This window comes from Eleginops maclovinus, chromosome 9 (assembly GCF_036324505.1).
Source record: "Eleginops maclovinus isolate JMC-PN-2008 ecotype Puerto Natales chromosome 9, JC_Emac_rtc_rv5, whole genome shotgun sequence".
NCBI classification, from domain to species: Eukaryota; Metazoa; Chordata; class Actinopteri; order Perciformes; family Eleginopidae; genus Eleginops; species Eleginops maclovinus.
The window spans coordinates 21785521-21803916 of NC_086357.1; the positions used below are offsets into that span (position 1 = coordinate 21785521).

The 18396-nt window shown below is 43.0% G+C and overlaps 1 protein-coding gene across 2 annotated transcripts; it reads left to right on the top strand.

The window, feature by feature from the left end:
• The first annotated feature begins 431 nt into the window (after window positions 1–431).
• cbarpb (CACN subunit beta associated regulatory protein b) lies at window positions 432–17280 on the top strand. 2 transcript variants are annotated; one of them, XM_063892165.1, is made up of 11 exons: window positions 432–581; window positions 1600–1792; window positions 2825–2897; window positions 4881–5020; window positions 6927–6988; window positions 8722–8884; window positions 9561–9732; window positions 10104–10256; window positions 10736–10967; window positions 11466–11655; window positions 12738–17280. In XM_063892165.1, exons 3-11 carry the CDS (start codon window positions 2850–2852, stop codon window positions 14230–14232), a joined length of 2655 nt encoding a protein of 884 aa, XP_063748235.1. In that variant the 5' UTR covers window positions 432–581; window positions 1600–1792; window positions 2825–2849; the 3' UTR covers window positions 14233–17280. The 2 variants fall into 2 exon arrangements, with proteins under 2 accessions (XP_063748235.1, XP_063748236.1); XM_063892166.1 differs by having other exon boundaries at window positions 4884–5020.
• Window positions 17281–18396: the final 1116 nt, after the last annotated feature.

Consider the following 18396-nt stretch of genomic DNA (forward strand, 5'->3'; position numbering starts at 1 on the left):
CTTATCTTAATCATTGACTGTTTCTTCGTTATAAACTAATGCGCACTTAACACCAGGAGATGGCGCAAAACCCACGTGTTATTGTACAAGATCAGCAACAGATCGTGATCTAATACTTTGATACCGGACCAGGTTTGTGTTCGCCTATATCACTGCATGGACGAGAGAAAACTTGTATGGCGTTTTAAACAAAAACTATAGATAGACACCGTATGAACTGATCTACTATTCATCCCACTACTGCACGAATGACTGCCTGTAATCATGTATAATACACGAATAATATAGTATTTTAATCAAAGTTTATATTCATTGAGACACCCCTACGGACACAGCACCCCTGTCTGTGTATGACTGACTGAGCATGAGGCTAATTTGGAGAAGCCCTTCATCACTCAGCTCTACCTCACTCCTTGCGTCACGTGGTGCTCCTCTGACTGGGTGGTGGGCGTGTCTTAAGCAGTGGGGTTTCATTCATAAATACTTTTAGCTTTAAAATCCACATTAAAGTGTTCACAGAAGAGTTCTGCGTTATTGGCTTTGCCCCTCCACCCCCTGTATGGACCCGGTCGGTTGTTCAGGTAAGTGCTTCCTCTGCTGCATGCCTGCTCGTGTGTGTTTGTGCAGCCAATTCAAACCGTGAGCTGCCTCCTCTGTCGGTGTCACCGGACTGATGAAAATCAGAGGCGCCTGTGAAATATCAAGATGGCATTTTTATTAACCTCACTTCGCTGCTGGGAGTGTACCTGCTTTTCATCCGTTTTTAAACTTATCTATCGGCTTCATTTCATCTCGTAATGTGATGGGATGTTGCCTTCTTGCAGTAGATTTTATCACCCAAACCTCCATGAGGAAGCAGCTGCCAGAGACCAGGCTTATATTCCGGGAGGGAAACATATTGCAGTATCGACTACCGAGAAATAAGAAACGGCATGGTTTATTTGTGCAGTATTTTCTCATTTTAAACATGTTATTACAAGGTCTAAACTTACCATAGCACTCATATTCAGTTCTAGGAGGTACTTTGGGTATGATGGGACGAATAATAAAAGGCTTCTCAAAGCGAAAACGATACCCAGTATAATAGCAGTTATGCAGCTGGCATAGATATTCGGAAATGTTGTCAAGCGTGAAGGGATATGGCATTGCTGGGACACCCGTGTCTTACCATCTGCTCAGTCAACCATCAATATAGAAATCATCAGGGTTGCATGGAAGTAAGAAATGTTTAAAAAATAGTACAAGACTATATTTTCATAATTACAAATGTTTATCTGTCCTACCAACCAGGAATAATGGTGAAAGAATAACTGTCATTTATATCTGATCATCAGCTATATTACTGCATTGTAATGATACAGTGAGGAAGTTTGAGTGTGTTTTAATGTTGTTAAAATTGTTCAAAGAACATGTTCCCTTGAGTCTCATGTTTTGAGTCATTCATTTTTTATTAATGACTGTTTTTCCATGATCATCTCTACTCCACAGACTGTGTAAACTGTTAGTGCATTTGTTGAATGCACTACAACTATGCAATGTCAAACGTATCCACACTAACTGAATAATTAACCAATCGTTCTGCCGTGTGTTTGTTATCAGCCATGAAGCACTGCCATCCTGTTGCTCCAGGGCCGGTGGGCCAGCCCTGAGGGGGATCACTGCTGCTCAGGCTCAGTCGTACTGCTTGGGCTGAGGTGACTGAGGATGCAGCAAGGGAGCTGAGGAGGAGACTCCTGAGACACAGCCTGACACACACATCCAGAGCTGCTGCTGCGCACAGCCCTCCATCAGGGTAAGATGCTGGGTTGGTAAAAGAGCAGGATGTGGTACAATACTGCAAGGGAAAGCATTCTGGTCACAGCCTGATGTGTTTCCAGTAACTGTTTTCATGCTTGAAAGCTAGATGCAGGGAGTTAGACTGGGTTGCCACAAACAGCTCGGGAATAGCGTACAGGTTGTGGTGCTGAAGTTAAGTGCTGCAGTAACTGGCAGGCAAGCAAGGAGCGCCGAGTGCTGCTGGCATGTATCTACTACCCTGCTGGGTGAGTAGATCTATCCAGGGTGTGTGTATGTGGGCGTTTGGTGCAGCAATAGCTGTAATAATGGCCATGATCTGTAAAAGCAAACGCATAGCAGCAGCAGCAGCGCTAGTGGAACTGCTGGAGCTGGTGTTTAATAAAAGCTGCTTTTTCTCTCTGTTCTGTGTTTCTCTGCGTGTGGGAGGCAAGTAGAGTCTTCAGGCTGATATGGAATTATATGGGAGATGATTTGCAGCTGAGATGCTACGATTTACATCTTCTGTGGGATTCAACGCATGAGCACAAGCACACACACCGTACACACATACGTTTTGTTTCTGCTTCGTCTTGCAGTCTTTAACGGCTGTTAGATGCAACAGGATTTTTCTGCAGCACTTCAATCACTCCATACAGTGTGTTGCTACACACCAGGCATCAATAACGGAAGGCATTCTTTATTCTATACATTCAGAGAGGTTTGGTTTTATGTTGACATGTGCAGTATGTGTGGATTTATTATCACAGATGAATCGCAGTGTCTCTGGTGGCTGACTTTGTGTTTTGATAAACAGCTCCGGTAACAGTCATTTCCTCTGTGTGTGTGTGTGTGTGTGTGTGTGTGTGTGTGTGTGTGTGTGTGTGTGTGTGTGTGTGTGTGTGTGTGTGTGTGTGTGTGTGTGTGTGTGTGTGTGTGTGTGTGTGTGTGTGTGTGTGTGTGTGTGTGTGTGTGTGTGTGTGTGTGTGTGTGTGTGTGTGTGTGTGTGTGTGTGTGTGTGTGTGTGTGTGTGTGATCTCTGATCTCTCAGGGGGAATCTCTAGTTGGCCTGGACCATGAGCAATGAGTCTACCGTCTGGAACATCCTACCAGAAAACTCCACAGTAAGTCTGCCTTTGGCCACTGGCTTATTCTCCAACTTCCTGTTTGTGTGTGTTGTGTCCCGCTCACCACCAGAACCATACTTTCCCCTAATTTTCTCTTCTGGCCAATTGACTGGCTAATAGAGAACATCCTGACCTGGACCTGATATAATTACATCTCTGCTCTAATCTCAGCTTTAATTTCCCCTCGCAGACAAATTAAAACGTGACGTCAGAATGTAGGGATCATCAAAACTTGCCGTACGTCCTCAGAATACTCGTAACATCTATGGGGTCACTAAAGGGTCATTGTGATGATATGTAAAGTCTGTTTTCTTTCACATAACATTGGTTAATCCAAAAAAGGGAAAGGCCTGCTGTTGTTCTTTACCCTCCAACTCATAGAGATAGATAGATAGAATCGGAGGATGAAACCCTCTTTATTAGTCACATACATACACACAGCAGAGCACACACAGTGAAATTGGTCCTCTGCATTTAACCCATCCTAGTACTAGGAGCAGTGGGCAGCTATTGTGCAGCAACCGAACCATTCAAATACTTGTTCTGTAGCGTATATGGGCATAGAGGAACTTAGCAAACACATTTTCTCTATTAAATTAAATACATAAGGAAAATTCAGCTGTAACATTTTTGAAATAAATCTATAAAATGGGCAGTTTAATAATAAACAAATACACTGCATTATTTTGAACCACTAAGGAAAAATGTGTCATTAAAAACATAAACCCTGCTAAATGAAATAATACATCATAGTACTGAGACTACGGAGAGAAATGTATTGAGTGTCATTTTTCATGTTTATGTCCTTGTTACTTTCATAATTAATTTGACCTTTTATTTATTTATCATTCACTGATTTTATATCTTAATAAATCATGTTAGATTGTCCACAGAGAAATGTGATTCCCAGCTAACAGCTGTTTTAAGGAATGATTGTGGGCTCGACGTTATGCGCATCTACAGATGGATGCACAATGCCTCATACCGTTTTCTTTATAAGATAGACAATCACATTTAAGCAGTGAAAATTAAAGGTTTATCAGAAATATCTTGACATCTTCTTTTGTGTGAGCTGACATGATGGATTGTACAACATTTGTTTCCCAATGAATAAAGAGGGAGGGCTCTCCAGAGATCCTCCTCTGTTGAAACGTGTTCATGCTTGAGAAACGACTTGTAAATCGTAACTATAGATACTATAGAGCCTCTACCGGCGCGCCTTGGGTGGTTAATTCACTAAGCTGCTGTCCTCCCTGTGAGAGCTTTGCCATAGCTCAGGTACACTGTAGACAGGTTAATAGCCATGGCATTTAATGATTCATTTCACTGTTGCATTTATAGATTTACTTTATGCAGGCCAACCAGCCAGTGGGGCTAAATCAATCCTTTAAGCTGCACGGTGTTACTGGGAAAATACAACAGCTGCACAGTGACGGCCTCAAGTCTTGGCTGCACTTCATGTGTCAGTATGGAAATGGCATATTCAGAGCAGGTTTTTCTATTGTTTTCTGTTTAAATGTTTTTTATTTTCTAAAAAGAGAGCAAGTCTTTGGAAATGTTCTGCTCTCCTCTTTCCGTCAAACCTGCATCGACACACAGTCAAATGTGAAGCCTTTAGAAAATAACATTTTGACAAGTATAGACTTGTTACTATGTCTTTCCATTACACCGAGAGGTGCTGCATTAGTGGATAGCTTCAGTATGTAGAGTGCTTATGTGGGAAGTGTTTGGTTGGCCCTTTTGAACTACCACACTTAATGTCCAAATTCAGCACAGGTCATCACCTACCTCTCTCTTTCACTGCCTACTCACAAGTCATTGTAATAAGTCAAACATACAGTTGGCAGATCCATCGGTACAGTAAAATACTTTTACATATAGACCTTTTCACTGCAGAATAGTCATAAAAGGAAAGGAATAAATGTTACTAATAAGCTTTATATGCATCTTATTCATTTTGCCCTCCTCTGTGTATTTCAGCAGATCCCATTTGAGGCTGAGGAGCAGCAGGATGGCTACGTGCTCCTCCTGGTGATCCTGTCCATCCTCCTGGTAGGAACGTTGATCTTCATCTCTGTCCTCCTCATAACCTGCCGCAGAGGAGGCCAATTCTGTGCCAGGTACGATGCAAAAACCATCCATAACATTCAGGATTTCAGCACATCACCAAGCTACAGTAGAGTGACTTATGATGAGTTAAGAAGTATAAGATCAAAACCAAGAACACTAAGCAACAAACAGTGAAGACCTTATCAGGGGTGGACTTTATAAAGGTTTCTGCACAATCTAATGAAAAGAAACTGGAAAAAAGATATAACCTTATAGAGAGTTAGTGGGGGTTCATTTAACTCTTTCTTTAAACCTCTAGCGTGTGCCACCATGGTATTGTTTCTTTTATTATTATTTTGCTGCTTTGTGTCCCTGTCATTTAATCATGATGCAGTTGAACCCATCACAAACTTAACATCCCAGAAATGGAAGCCACACCATTCCTGGGTATTTAGGCTCCTCAAAAAGTGCTTTGCTTAACAAGGCTGCCTTTACAGATGCACAGGTGATGCTTTTTTACAAACACAAAAACACACAGTTGACCAACCGAGACTACTCTTCCTTAGCTCACATGCAATTACTATATATAGAGAGCCTGGTACTTATGTTGAATGTGTATACCTGCTAAATATATCAGGCTCATTCAGTTTCAAATGAAGCTAACTACTTCCTGTGCAATCGTCCACTTTGCTCCACACGGTGAATCCCGAACACATCTTCAGTATGATTCCATTAACAGACAAAGCAGTGATCCATTAAACAAATTAAATCATCTCAAGCTGTTTTGCAGTAAGTGGTAGAAAAAACAATGCAACCCTATAGAGTTAGAGATGCTGGTAAACCAGGACAACATTGGCATCGACTGCATGAAGCAACTCAGCTGTTAGAGTGTCAGGACTCTGAGGGGCTTTTTATAAAAACACCTTACTGGAAATACATTCAATATTCATGCCCATCTATTTGTGATTCATCAGTGTTTATTCAGCAGTAACATGGCTACCCTCCAGATGCTTTGTCCCTCTCCACAGCAGCATACATCATCAAGTACACTTGAATATATGAGAGCGCACTCGCTAGATGCAGATAAAGCGATAGCACAGAGGCTGAGCAGGGAAAAGACAAGGCTTTCCGGCGGAGAGAGCAGGGGCGAATTGGGCAGACTGGTACAAATGATGAGTGTAATGAGATTTCATAGCAGCCATCGGCGGTGATTAATCCCGTCTCTCCGCCAAGCCCGGTGTGCACAGAGAATACACACACACACACACACACACACACACACACACACACACACACACACACACACACACACACACACACACACACACACACACACTATAAGGGAGCAACAGAGGAAATGAAAGACAAGAAGAAGCACAGATCGAGGTGGACGGAGAAATCCCTCAAGTCACACATACAAGCACAGACGCGTAGTTCTGCCCAATAAAATCAGATGGGATGAAATGTCTGTAAAGAGCTTTCTTTTTTCATGCCTGATAAATTACTTCCTAGGTACGGGATTAAAAACACTTCTATGGAAAGTCAGCGGCAGTAAAGGAAGTTGACACAGGGAGGTTTAAAGAGCGCATATACTTAAAGAAGGAATCATTATTCACCCCATTTACAATGTGACCTTTAATGTGTGTTTTTTCCGTGCAATTTAAGATGAATGGGTCTGTAAAATCCAATACAGCACCATGCGTTATCAGTTCAAGAGGCTATCAAGTTACTGTCAATACTCACTGATTATACAGCCAGCCATTTAGAAAAGAAATGTGGTAAAAATTCAGACTTATTGCCTTGTCCTTATGGCTGGATTTTGAAACATTGAAAAGAATAGTCCAGCAGATCACAAAGCCTTGTTACTGTGGCCCCACATGTGGCTGCTGCCCACATCAGTAGGGTTGGACAGATGAAAGCCAGACTTCAGTGGTGTTCATGTCCCAGCATTGATCTGAATGTTTCTGTGTGCCCCAGGGCCAGCGATGACCCTGAGAAAACCAACACCACCTACGTGGAGGAGTCTCAGCCCACCCATGGTAAGACAAAGAGGAAGAAATGTAGGGAGGAGGGGATAAGGGAGCTGATAAAAAAAAAAGGCAAGTAACCGAGAGAGGGAGGAGTAATGGAGACGGGCAGGCTGGGAGATTGAGGGATTGGATTGATGGAAGCAGGGATATTTTTATCTCGTCAGCACAAAGTGTAACATCCATTGCATTACAATATTGCAATCTCAACCCAATTAGTTTAAGTAGCTGTGCCGCTCCTGGACCACATTTTGACATTTTGGGACCAGTGAATGCACTCAGATCTCAGATAAAAATGATTTAGTAACGGAAACTATCCATTTGGCACCAAACTGCTTTTGTCAGGCTTTTTCTTTCATTTATTTTAGTCAGCAGTTTGTCATATTACCAGTCACTCTCTACAGACATATCCAAACATCAAGGCTTCACTTCCCTTAAAGCCAGTGAAAAGGGCATACATCAGGGGTGTCCAAACTTTTTTCACAGAGGGCCACATACAGAAAAATACACAGAGAGCTGGGCCACTTATAGAGGTGAATATTGCCTCATAAGTTAAGTTACAAGTTAGCAAAACAAATCAAATGTAGGCGAATAATGTGCGATAATTTCAAATGATTTAAGGAAAAAACAGCCTACATCCCGTCTCTCTTAAGGGTTTCATTAATGTTGTTGGCAGCTCATTCCTTAAAACAGAAGCATCAGATTGTTTATAATAAGAGTAAATATGAAGGTTAAATTTCAAGCTTGTTATGGAAATAAGTTATTGGGTTTTTTTTTATCAACTAAGATTTGTTAGAAAATGTTTTACATTCTAAATGACTGATTTATTTGAAATTGGGCTCATTAATATATGTTAACATATATTTGAGAAGTACAATATAAGACAAGCAAAAGTTTAATTTGGGGCCATATTCCATTATACTTTCAGAATTTGCTGAGGGCCGATTCAAAATGGCCTGAGGGCCGCATTTGGCCCCCGGGCCGTAGTTTGGACACCCCTGGCGTACATGGAACAGATCAACACACGTTTTTTTTGTATGATATTATGTGTTTATATCACAGTTGAAAGTGACGAGGAGTGACATGCAACACCAACCTCAACACCTGAACCCCTTGATCACCACATGGAACCCGCTTTTATGACAGACTTAAGCTTTAGCCATGTTAATCCTGTCATATATGAACTGAAACATGATCTATAATGTGGTCTGAAGTTCACAAAATTTGAGATAAACAAGAGTAGGAGTGTAGAGCTATAAGGTAGAAGATCTGTGAGGCTTTACTTATAGGTCAAAGGGGTGTCCTGGCATGCTAATATGCTAGTGTGAGTAATGTTTACAAGTTTAGTTAAGCCTAAACATGCAACCGTTTGCTAATTTGCACTCGCACAGTATTTTTGCTTCAATCCACAGTCAATTCAACCAGTGAAACCTTAAACTGTTTAACTATGTTTCATTATTTCACTGAATGAATGTAATGGTTGACTTGATGGTGAAGCTTGGGGAAACTCAGGAATCATCAGTCAGAAGGCTTCTTCCTCTGGGTAACATGAATGCTGTTGACATATTTAGGTCTGGCTTAGAGAACTTGTCGAGCTGAAATAGGTCTGATCACATTTACTTTAAGAACATTACAATAAAATGAATGTCTTTAACAGTAACAATGACCTCTCGATCTTCCTACGCACGTTTCTATTTAATTAACTGTCTGCCTCCTCTGTCTTTTTTCCATTGTGTCTCTGGTAGAAATCACCATCAGGGTGGATGAGTCCGAATGCCTGTCAATGGCCAGCTCTCACAACCAGGAGACCGAGCGCTTCCTCTCCACGGGAACAATGGGTCGCCGTGTCTCCTTCAATGAGGCTGCGCTTTTCGATCATGGCAAGAAAGCCCAGGAGAAGGGCCGCAGGTTAGAAAGCCAACATACAAAGAAGCCCTCATTTCCTTTTATCAATGTTTAACCTTCCTTAATATCCATGAACTCCAGCTTCAATGCTTACCACATTTAACCGTGTCCATCTCTCTTATATGCTAGTTAAGGGTTAATAATTCATTCAGAATGCATTATGTATGCTCCGGGCAGAAGGAACTGTCACCCTTCCTCATTATTTTGCTTTCCTGCTTTTTCTCTGAAGGCCCTGAGCATGATGTGCAAATGCGTGGCTAAATGCAGAATCCAGTACAGCTCTGATAAGGTTCTGAAGTCAGATATTCCCCCTGTGTCTGTTTGCCTCTTGTGCAAGGATTAGCTTTGTGATTTATAACTTATTGAGAGGGAGTTTCTCTCACAAACGCCTCGATTGGACTGCTTTGTTTACTTAAGTAACATATTGACGTCACTATGTAACACACGCGCTGCTTTTGGCTAGCACTCCAACGCATTGGCCAGCTAACAAATCAGAGCAGGGATCTGGTTTCAGACAGAGGGTGAAAAGAGGTGCTGCAGCACAGGCAGTATGAGAAAAATAAAGAGCGTTTTGAACATTAAAGCATGGAGGCATGTCCCAGTAGAGACACAGAATAAAAATATTATCTAAAAATGAGCACAATATGTCCTCTTTAATTCAACCCTATGTTCTCCTCAGGTATACTCTGACCGAGGGCGACTTCCACCATCTGAAGAATGCCCGGCTCACGCACCTCCACATCCCTTCCCCAGCCCTCAAGATAGTCACCATCCACGAGTGCGATTCGGCCGAGAACAGCATCACCATGACGACTCGCCCTGTTGCTAAGTCGGCACTTTCCATCTTCCAGGTGACAGCCTTGAACCTGCTATTGGAGCTAATGCATCGTTAGTCTTGACTGGGGTCAATTTGTACATCAATCACTCAGGTTGGGGCAAGAAAATGAATCAACCCTAATGTAGGCGACATGTAGCCGAACACAGGGATCAGGAACCTCTCGTTACAACAGGCTGAGCACATTGATTTCACAAGGATGACAGCTGGAGAGAGGATCTGGACTTCATATTTATTCATATGTAAAACAAAAAATATGGAAATAGTTAGAGTACATGGTGTCCAATTGAACAACTGGAAAAAACCTGAGAGCTTTGTAGAAAAGATCCACGTTCAAGAAATTAAAAAGGAGTAAAAATGTAATTCTCTTGTGTTTGTACCTTTCAGCCGATGCTGTGCCCACTACCACAAACAGCGCTGACGAGCCTGAGTGTCAACCCTAGCTGTGCCCTCCCTGGAGATGCTCTGAACTCTGTGTTGGACACCAGCTTCAGTGAGAACACTATCGCTCTTGGCACCAAGGAGCTAATAACCAGCTCTGTAAGTTACCTCCGACATCTGTCACATATATTGCATCAAGTAATAACTACTTGTCACAGCTTTGTTGAAGAAATGTCTTAGAAAATCAGGCCACACAGTGAATCTCCTGCTGAGAATTGTTAAAACTACACAGTGCAGATATTTAACAAGTTGTGAGTGTGCATACAAATCACCTGTTAGCGCTCGTGATTTGGAAAAATGCAGTTCATAGGTCAAAAGGAACTGTGTTGAGTTAATAATTTGTAGAGTGGTGCATTTTCTTAAGAAAGAACACCAAACAGCTATTCGAGCCAGTCAACCAGTGAGTCATCCATACGGACATTATGGGGTCACGGAGCCCGAGGGAGGACCAATAATAGTGATGTTTGATGGGTAAACAAGGAAGCCTGTGTGCAACATCACTGTCAGAGGGGATTCCACACACACCACAAGTCAAGGCAGGTTTTCTTTCTGACTGCATTTCTCCCTCCGTCTCTCAGATCGAGATGATGGGAGCGGGGCCCCGGGGCCGAGGCAGCAGTGTCAGTGTTGGAGAAGGGGCCTCGGTGAGGAGCATGGGTTCCCCTTTTGCTGCAGGAGGCCAGGGTCCTGTGCTGCAGTTCTTCACTAAACTGCGGCGCCATGCTAGTCTGGAGGGGGCCAGTCCCTACTTCAAGATCAAGAAATGGAAGCTGGACAGCAGCCAGAGGGCCTCGAGTCTGGACACCAGAGGTAAAGGATCCTTGATAGTGTAAAAAATATATTTAGAAACAATCTGTGCCAGAGCGGGGAAGTGCAACACGTTCTTGTTGAAAAATCACAACTGAGAAAATAAAGTTGTAGTCTTGGCAGTTTTATTTAATCTCCTCTCTTGGTTAATCAACACTGGTTAAGCAGGAGGCTCCAGGAACCAACTGTGCGATGCCTTTTGGCTGCTAATACAGGGATATACACACCGACACACACACGACCAAGACAGATGGCTCGGTGACGTAAAGTTTCCTCATTCTGAGTCAATTTGAGCCCCGGAGTAAATCCTCCCGGCCGATTCCCTTCATCCTAAACACACACTTCCTCGTTGATGATACTCAAGGGACCAAAACAAGATCACAAAATCCCCTCAGAAACCCCAACAAGCTTTCTCCTGAATTAAGTGTCACTCTTCACTCACTGCTGTTACGCAACTTGTAAAACTCACTGCTCTCTTCCCTCATGTTTGCCGTGAGCCAGGCTCCCCGAAGAGGAGACATTTCCAGCGTCAGCGAGCAGCCAGTGAGAGCATGGACCAGGACGACAACGACGCACACCACATAGACCTCATCCAGTACATCGCCCGCACCCAGGACCTCCCCTACTGCCCCAGCCACCCCACCACACGCCTCCTCTCTCCTCCTTCCACCCCACCCCCCTCCCTCGGCAGGTATCTTTAATTCCCTTGCCATTCATCCTGTTCACTGCTTTGCTGCCTTGCACTCATTTCTTTACCGTAGCTAGAACATTTACTATGATAACGATAATATACAGTTAGATGAAGTTAGCTCTACGTCCCAATTCTTCAACACTTTTCCGGTACGTAAAAGTGTGCTATTTTTAAAAACATCATTGCAAAAGTAGAAAAAGTGGTCGTTTTTAACAAGCTAGTTGATCAGAGATACAGCAAATGTGAACGATCAGTATCAAAACGATTGAAGGGTAAGTTACAATTTAAGGGAATTGTGTTTAAAACTGTAAATTTATCCTTTTTAGACAAATTGTTTTGTTTAACGCTTAAAGCACAACATCCCGTGTTGCTGTAATCCAACCACAGGCTTATCTGTGTGTAATGAGATCCGTGTAAACAAGAACCACTTTAATGATTTGGAGTCCGATTTAGGGGATTCCCAGAGTGCATTTTTTTTTAGATGTAAGTGGAGAATCGGGACACAGAGTTTATTTTGGCATAGGAAACCATTCCACCGCTGACATGATCTGATAATGTCATGATGTCCACTAAAGTGCAAAGGTTACAGTTAAGCTCAATATAGGGTACTGCAACAAAAATAACCAGTTTCCTCAAGTACTTTCTTATATAATGTTTATGTTCCTTTACAAAATGTTAGTTTAAACAAAAGCAGCATTTCCTGTGTATTTTTGCAGATGTTTGTTGTTGAAAATAAAAGCAATTTCATTGAAGTTGCCATTTGGTGCTGAATTACTGTTTATTGCTCCTGATATAACTTGTTTTCTTTAAATCGGCTGACTATAATGAAAGCAGGGGATTTCTATGAATGTTTTGGTCATGCATGGCATCAGTATTCAGCTAAGTTCAGTTGGAGGACATGCAACAGCAGCCATTGCAAGTCATGAAAATCATTGTGTGCACTGTGAACACAGCCATGTCAGCTGATTGTGTTATTCAGGCTCTGACACTGACACTTGTTTCTCCGAATGTGTGTGTTTCTCCCCTTCCTTCTCTCCTTACTATTTTCATTTTATCTCTCCACACCTGTGTGCACACTACAGGGTAGAGGTGGAGGTGATGGTGGAGGCTAGCTGCAGCCATGGAGGACCAGGGGTGATTGGCCTATCCCCTGATCCCCAGGACGAAGCACTGTCCCTATTAAGAAGGGATGGTGCAGACCCCATGGACCCCCTAGATCCCCAGGAACCCCAGTCCCTTTACAAAGACATCTGGAGCCTTCGCGCAACACTGGAACAATACGCCGCCTCCGACCACAGCAGCAACAACGACAGAAACTCCGTCTGCAGCGATGTTGAGAGCGTGTGTTCGCTAGGCGGGCGCACAGAGACAGAGAGACGAGGGATCCCCAGCTACCCGTCCCAGGAGTTAGGGGATGAGGCAGAGGGTGGAGAGGACATTTCAGTGTTCATTGATGAGAGGTTGGAGATGAAGGAGGGAGGAAGGAGGAAACAGGAAAGCACTGATTCAGAGCGAGGGAGCAGCGATGGAGAAACATCGACCCGTAAACTGCTGCAGATGGACAGCGGCTACACGTCGATCGAGGCTCCGTGTCGCTGTCCAGAAGAACTGCGACTGTTTGGGAGCGCCAGCAGCAGCCCTAAGGATAGAACAGCCCACGAGAAAAGGCACCACTTTACCAGCGCAGGTCGAAGTGGCACTATCGGTGAGAGCTTTGAGTCTCACATCTTTGAGGAGGAACCCAAGGATGAGAGCTTGTTGGGTGCCAGTGGAGGAGTTTCCATAGAAACAGGTGCAAGTTCGCTTAGCTGGTTACCGTACGGTCAGATGCTCACACCTCGAGAGGCTGCACAGCCTTCGCCTCAACCGCCAATGCTGATGCGGCGAGACTACAGCATAGATGAGAAGACGGACGCCCTCTTCCACGAGTTCCTCCGTCACGACCCTCAGTTTGACCAGCAGGAGTCGCCGCAGAGGAAGCACCGGTCACGGATTCACCTCCGCAAGCAGTGGCAGCGGCACAAGCAGTGGAGCGACCCGGGTGTGAGATACTTCCAGACCTCTTTTGAAAGACAGAGGACCCCGCTACGCAGGGGGGAAAGTGTGAACTACCCTCTGGACACAAGCTACCACAGCACACTCCCCCGCATCGTCAGCGCTCCTGATGAGGAGGCCAGCGACGGGACGGGCAGCACACCTGACACGCCAAAGGTTGAGCCTTTGACTGCTGAGAGCGGGGGGGAAAACAAGGAGCAGGGTGTCGTGGAAAGCCGCACCCCCTCTTGTCCACCACCTCGTTATCCCTCTTTTTCAGAGAAAGATGGAGGGCAGGTTGAGCAGCACAACCCTCAGGAGGACAGCAAACTCCATCCCGAGCCCCCGGACGAGCTCTGGCTCCCTCAGGCGCCCGATTCCTCAGGCCACGGCCCACAGACCATCACGGCAGAGCTCATGGACAAACTGACTGCTAACCTGGGCGAGAGGCTGTACACGGGCCTGCGCAGGACCAAGGACACAGCCACTGAATGTGTGACGGTGACGGCCACACACGCTTCTCCGGACCACAGCCCAGTGTAGCAGGGCTCCAGTCCTCCTCCTCGTCAATCCTGCTGAAACACCTTTTTCTCTCTGTTTTGATTTGACTCAGTTAATGTCATTGTCAGCTTGAATGGTGTGATCCAGCCCCATAAACACACAATGGAAATGTATGTTTTAAATCTTCCATACAGCTGATCTACTAGAAACACAGCATGTCTGTCTTCAGATCTGTCATCATTAAGTGTTCAATGTTGCCCTTTTTCATTCATAAACAATACAAACAGAGCTAACTTATCAAAACATCTCAGTTTTAGTAGTAAGTTGTGTTCATCGTCTCTGTCTCTACTGCTGCCGTCTTGTCTCTGCTCTCCAGTATTAATGAGTGAAGCTGAGGGCCAACATGGCCTCTGTACTTGTTGATCCACTGTGAAACCAGGTGCTATTAGATGAGTAGAAACCTAGAGATTTGGACGCAACAGCTAGTCCATGATCATGCATAAGTAGTACGTTTATCACTATTCATGAGCTGAAAATGACTCCTAAAAACCATTGATGATCAATCAAGTCATGTGAGATGACCTAGTTGATCACACTAGCTGTTTAGATCAGTAGGTCCTATCCAGTGGCGATCATAAGAGAAGTCTGAGATAATTAAGTAATTTATATTTCTTTTTTACACTGAATTATATTTATTTTTATATTATTTGGTTTTGTCCTGAGCAATCAGCAGTTAAGGCCATTTTTTAAAAATTCAGTCTTGAAGCCATGATAGATTTCTAGCTGCATGAAACATTGATTTATTAAATATATTCAACAAGTTTTTGTCCAGCTTTGTCAAACTCTTCCATGCTTGTGGCCGTGTTTTTTTAAATTAGCTAGCTTTGTTGGAAGATGACCTCCCCATTTTTTATCCCGCCTACAAAGCTCTGATTGGTCGATGGTTTCTCCCATTGTTTGAAACAGTCCTTAAGTGATTTTCTTTTGCCTTGATGTCAGAACTAGACCTAGCTTGATTTAAGGGGTATCAAGCCTAAAAGGTTGGGAACCATTGGTTTAGAAAGATAAACAGATACACATAATACAGTTAGCAAAGGCAAGGAAAGCTTACATAAAGCATCACGTTGTCTTCATAAGTGTCTGACTTGTGTCTGACTTGTCCTGATGTTCGGTGTTTTTGACTGAAAATGCATCCAAGCTATGTGACAACTGTGTGTTGTCTTTTTTTAGTGTGTTGAATAAGTTGTAATATATATTTTGGTACGTGCATTGCTGAAATGACAATGATAACTGAGAGTGGCAGGTCTGAAGTGGACAGGTTAGGACTTAACAGACAGCCACTTGCACTCGGGTATGATCTTCATCGTCACAGATATGACATAAAATTTGATTCTGACATGAACAGTTACATTACAGCTATTAGACAAGATGGCTGCCCTCACAGACATTTGGTGTTTATTTGTAAGAAAGGCATGCTTTCTTGTGCATGGGGCTCACAGAATGGTCTTCATTTGTCCACATCTGACATTCTTGTTTTCCCCTCCTCTCCCTCTTCTTCTCCTGAGAAAGTTGACAGTGAAGTAGATGCCTCCCTCGGGGGCCGAGGACTTCACTTCCTGCCGGCTTATAAAACCAGACCGAACAAAGATGTTGTTTGTTGTTAGGTTCCCTTGGTTTGTTTTTGCTCTTATTTGGCTTCCTCTGTGCGATTAAAACAAACCATTACTGCCATTCAAATGAAATCCCAACAACAGATTATGTTCTGTGGGGAAAGAATGATGTGGAAAACCCACTTTTGCTCACAGATCTCTGTTTTCACATCCTCAGCAGTAGCAGCAGGTTGATTCACGCTCATAAAATCTCCGTCTCAGAGGGGCTGTTGGGCTTTCCGTTTTCTCCCACGTGCAGGGAGGGGAGCCACTGCAGAAGATGGTGTTGAATACTAATCAAAATGAGAAGGATTTCCGCCTTTCATCCCCTGTCTCCCTTTCCTAGTTGTTTGAGGCTATCACCATGCAGTTAATTGAAATCATTGCATAGAAAATCAGGGGAGAAAAACATGATCCGCCTCTCTTTGTCTGAGTGTGATGATGCTCCTTTCCAGCCTGCATAGAATAGATCTATCTTGGCAGCGTGACAGGAGTCTCCTCTTGTGGCTAAGTGCAGATGCTGCGTTCCTCATTAGGAGAGCAGTGACTGAGATGAAAGGAAGTGAACTCAAATAAGGAGTAGGCTCCCCTCCGACAACACATTATTTCACCACGAAGAACCACAATGTGCTCAGGCACAATTTTGTGCAATCAAAAATTGTTATACCAGCGCTAATCAGCGGAAAGGAAATGAAATCCCCCCCCCCTCAGATATAATGGAGCTGATGCATCCCTGATGATAATAATTACTCAGCAGATTCTGACAGGGCTAGAGAAAGTGGAAAACAGCTTAATTTCCCACAGATATAAAACTAAAATGTCTTCGAGCTGAGTCAGTACAGCAAACACAACAGTCTAAAGGAATTTGCCATACGGGTTGATTTTCCGTACATGTGTACAAAGATCGCTGTGTATACAAGCACAATGTCACCAGAACTAGACTAAATGGATGTCCTTTATTAGGTTAGACAGATGCTGTGTAACTGGAGACACTGTGGTAAATGGTGTTTGTGTACTAACCAGTAGCCTGTCAATGCATTGATGCTGTGTGTAGGTCTGCATGAGAGTTAACATTTTAGTACAAATCTTCATGTTTTCTTAGACTTACGGTACGAGATTTACCTTGACTTACCGCTCATTTGGTAAAAGGCAGAAGCCGAAACATTGGTATGACCTAGAGATTTTGTACTTTTGAGAGTCATGCTAGAATGCTGTAACTGATGAGATTTTGTAAGATTTCTCTCTTGAAAGTAGAAGTATTTCTGTATTCCTTGCTTGTTAGTAAATCGCTTAATTTCTCAAAGAAAAAAAAGTTGAGCTTTCTTAACAACTTTGCTTTTGTTGATCCAAATGTATTGAGCCTTGAGGGACCAAATGATTAAAAAAAAAAGTGTTATTTTAGGATTGTTTTCCAATCTGTGAATAAATGAATGAAGCAAAAGTGTTTCTAACTCGGTTTATTTCAAGGGAATGGTTGTTAATCAAGGCGTGGGAACAGATCGCAGATAAGGTTCCCCGCTCAAGAATCTCATTTCATTTTTCTCTGTTGCCTAGGCTCCTATTGATTTCTTGCCTTTCCTTATCACCTCCTGCAAATTAATTGGTAATAAAAGCCAAATCCAACCTGCGATCTACAAAGGGAACGTCTCAAATGTCTGATTATCTAAATAAGAAACCACATTTTACAAGATAGAGAAATACAGCCATGCTATGAGATTGATGTTAAAGTCGAGGTGGAGCAAAGTAGAGCGCTGGTGGATAAGGAGGTGCTGCTTCCAATGCAAAGAATTCCCAGATACACAATACACACTTGTAAAATATGTCAGAGCTACGTCTGAGTGCACGTAGCTCAGAATCAGAAATACTTTATTCATCCCAAACGGATTTTTTTTTGTTTTTTTTGTTGCAGCAGCCAAATACAAAAAGAAGCAAAACAAATAACAAATAATTAGAACTAAAAAATAAAAATGAGAAATGTGCAAATGTACAAATAAGGCAATGAAATGGAAGATTAGCTCTGATTATTTGATGAGTTATAATCAAATTCCCATGAATAAAATATTGTGATATTACTCAAAACTATCACAAATCAATCATTAAATATTCTAAAATCAACATAGAATAAAAAAAAAAGAGACTAAGTAAAACATTTGTAAGACAGAGCTGAAGTCTGTCTTGGTCTCTGCCCTGAAGTTACATCATTTAATGTCATTTCTCCACTTGGAAAAACACAACTTTTCACAACAGCAAATGTATTGTTCTCAATGAAATCACTGTCAGTCTACTGATTTAATACACATCTTTATACTGACAGACTGCCGGCTGGAATACACTCATTCAGTGAAGGGTGGGGGACCGCCTTTTCCTCTGGGTTTGTTTCACTGTTTTGCATCATGGTGTGAATTACCTCAATCCCCTTTATTGTCTGTCAGCCAATCCCAGAGCAAAACACCTCAACACTCAGCCAATGGGGAGTGTGTAGAGGGGGCTCCTTCAGAAATGCCAGTACGTCATCATCTGTGCAGTGTGGAAAAATCCAATGTAACATCCTTTCAAG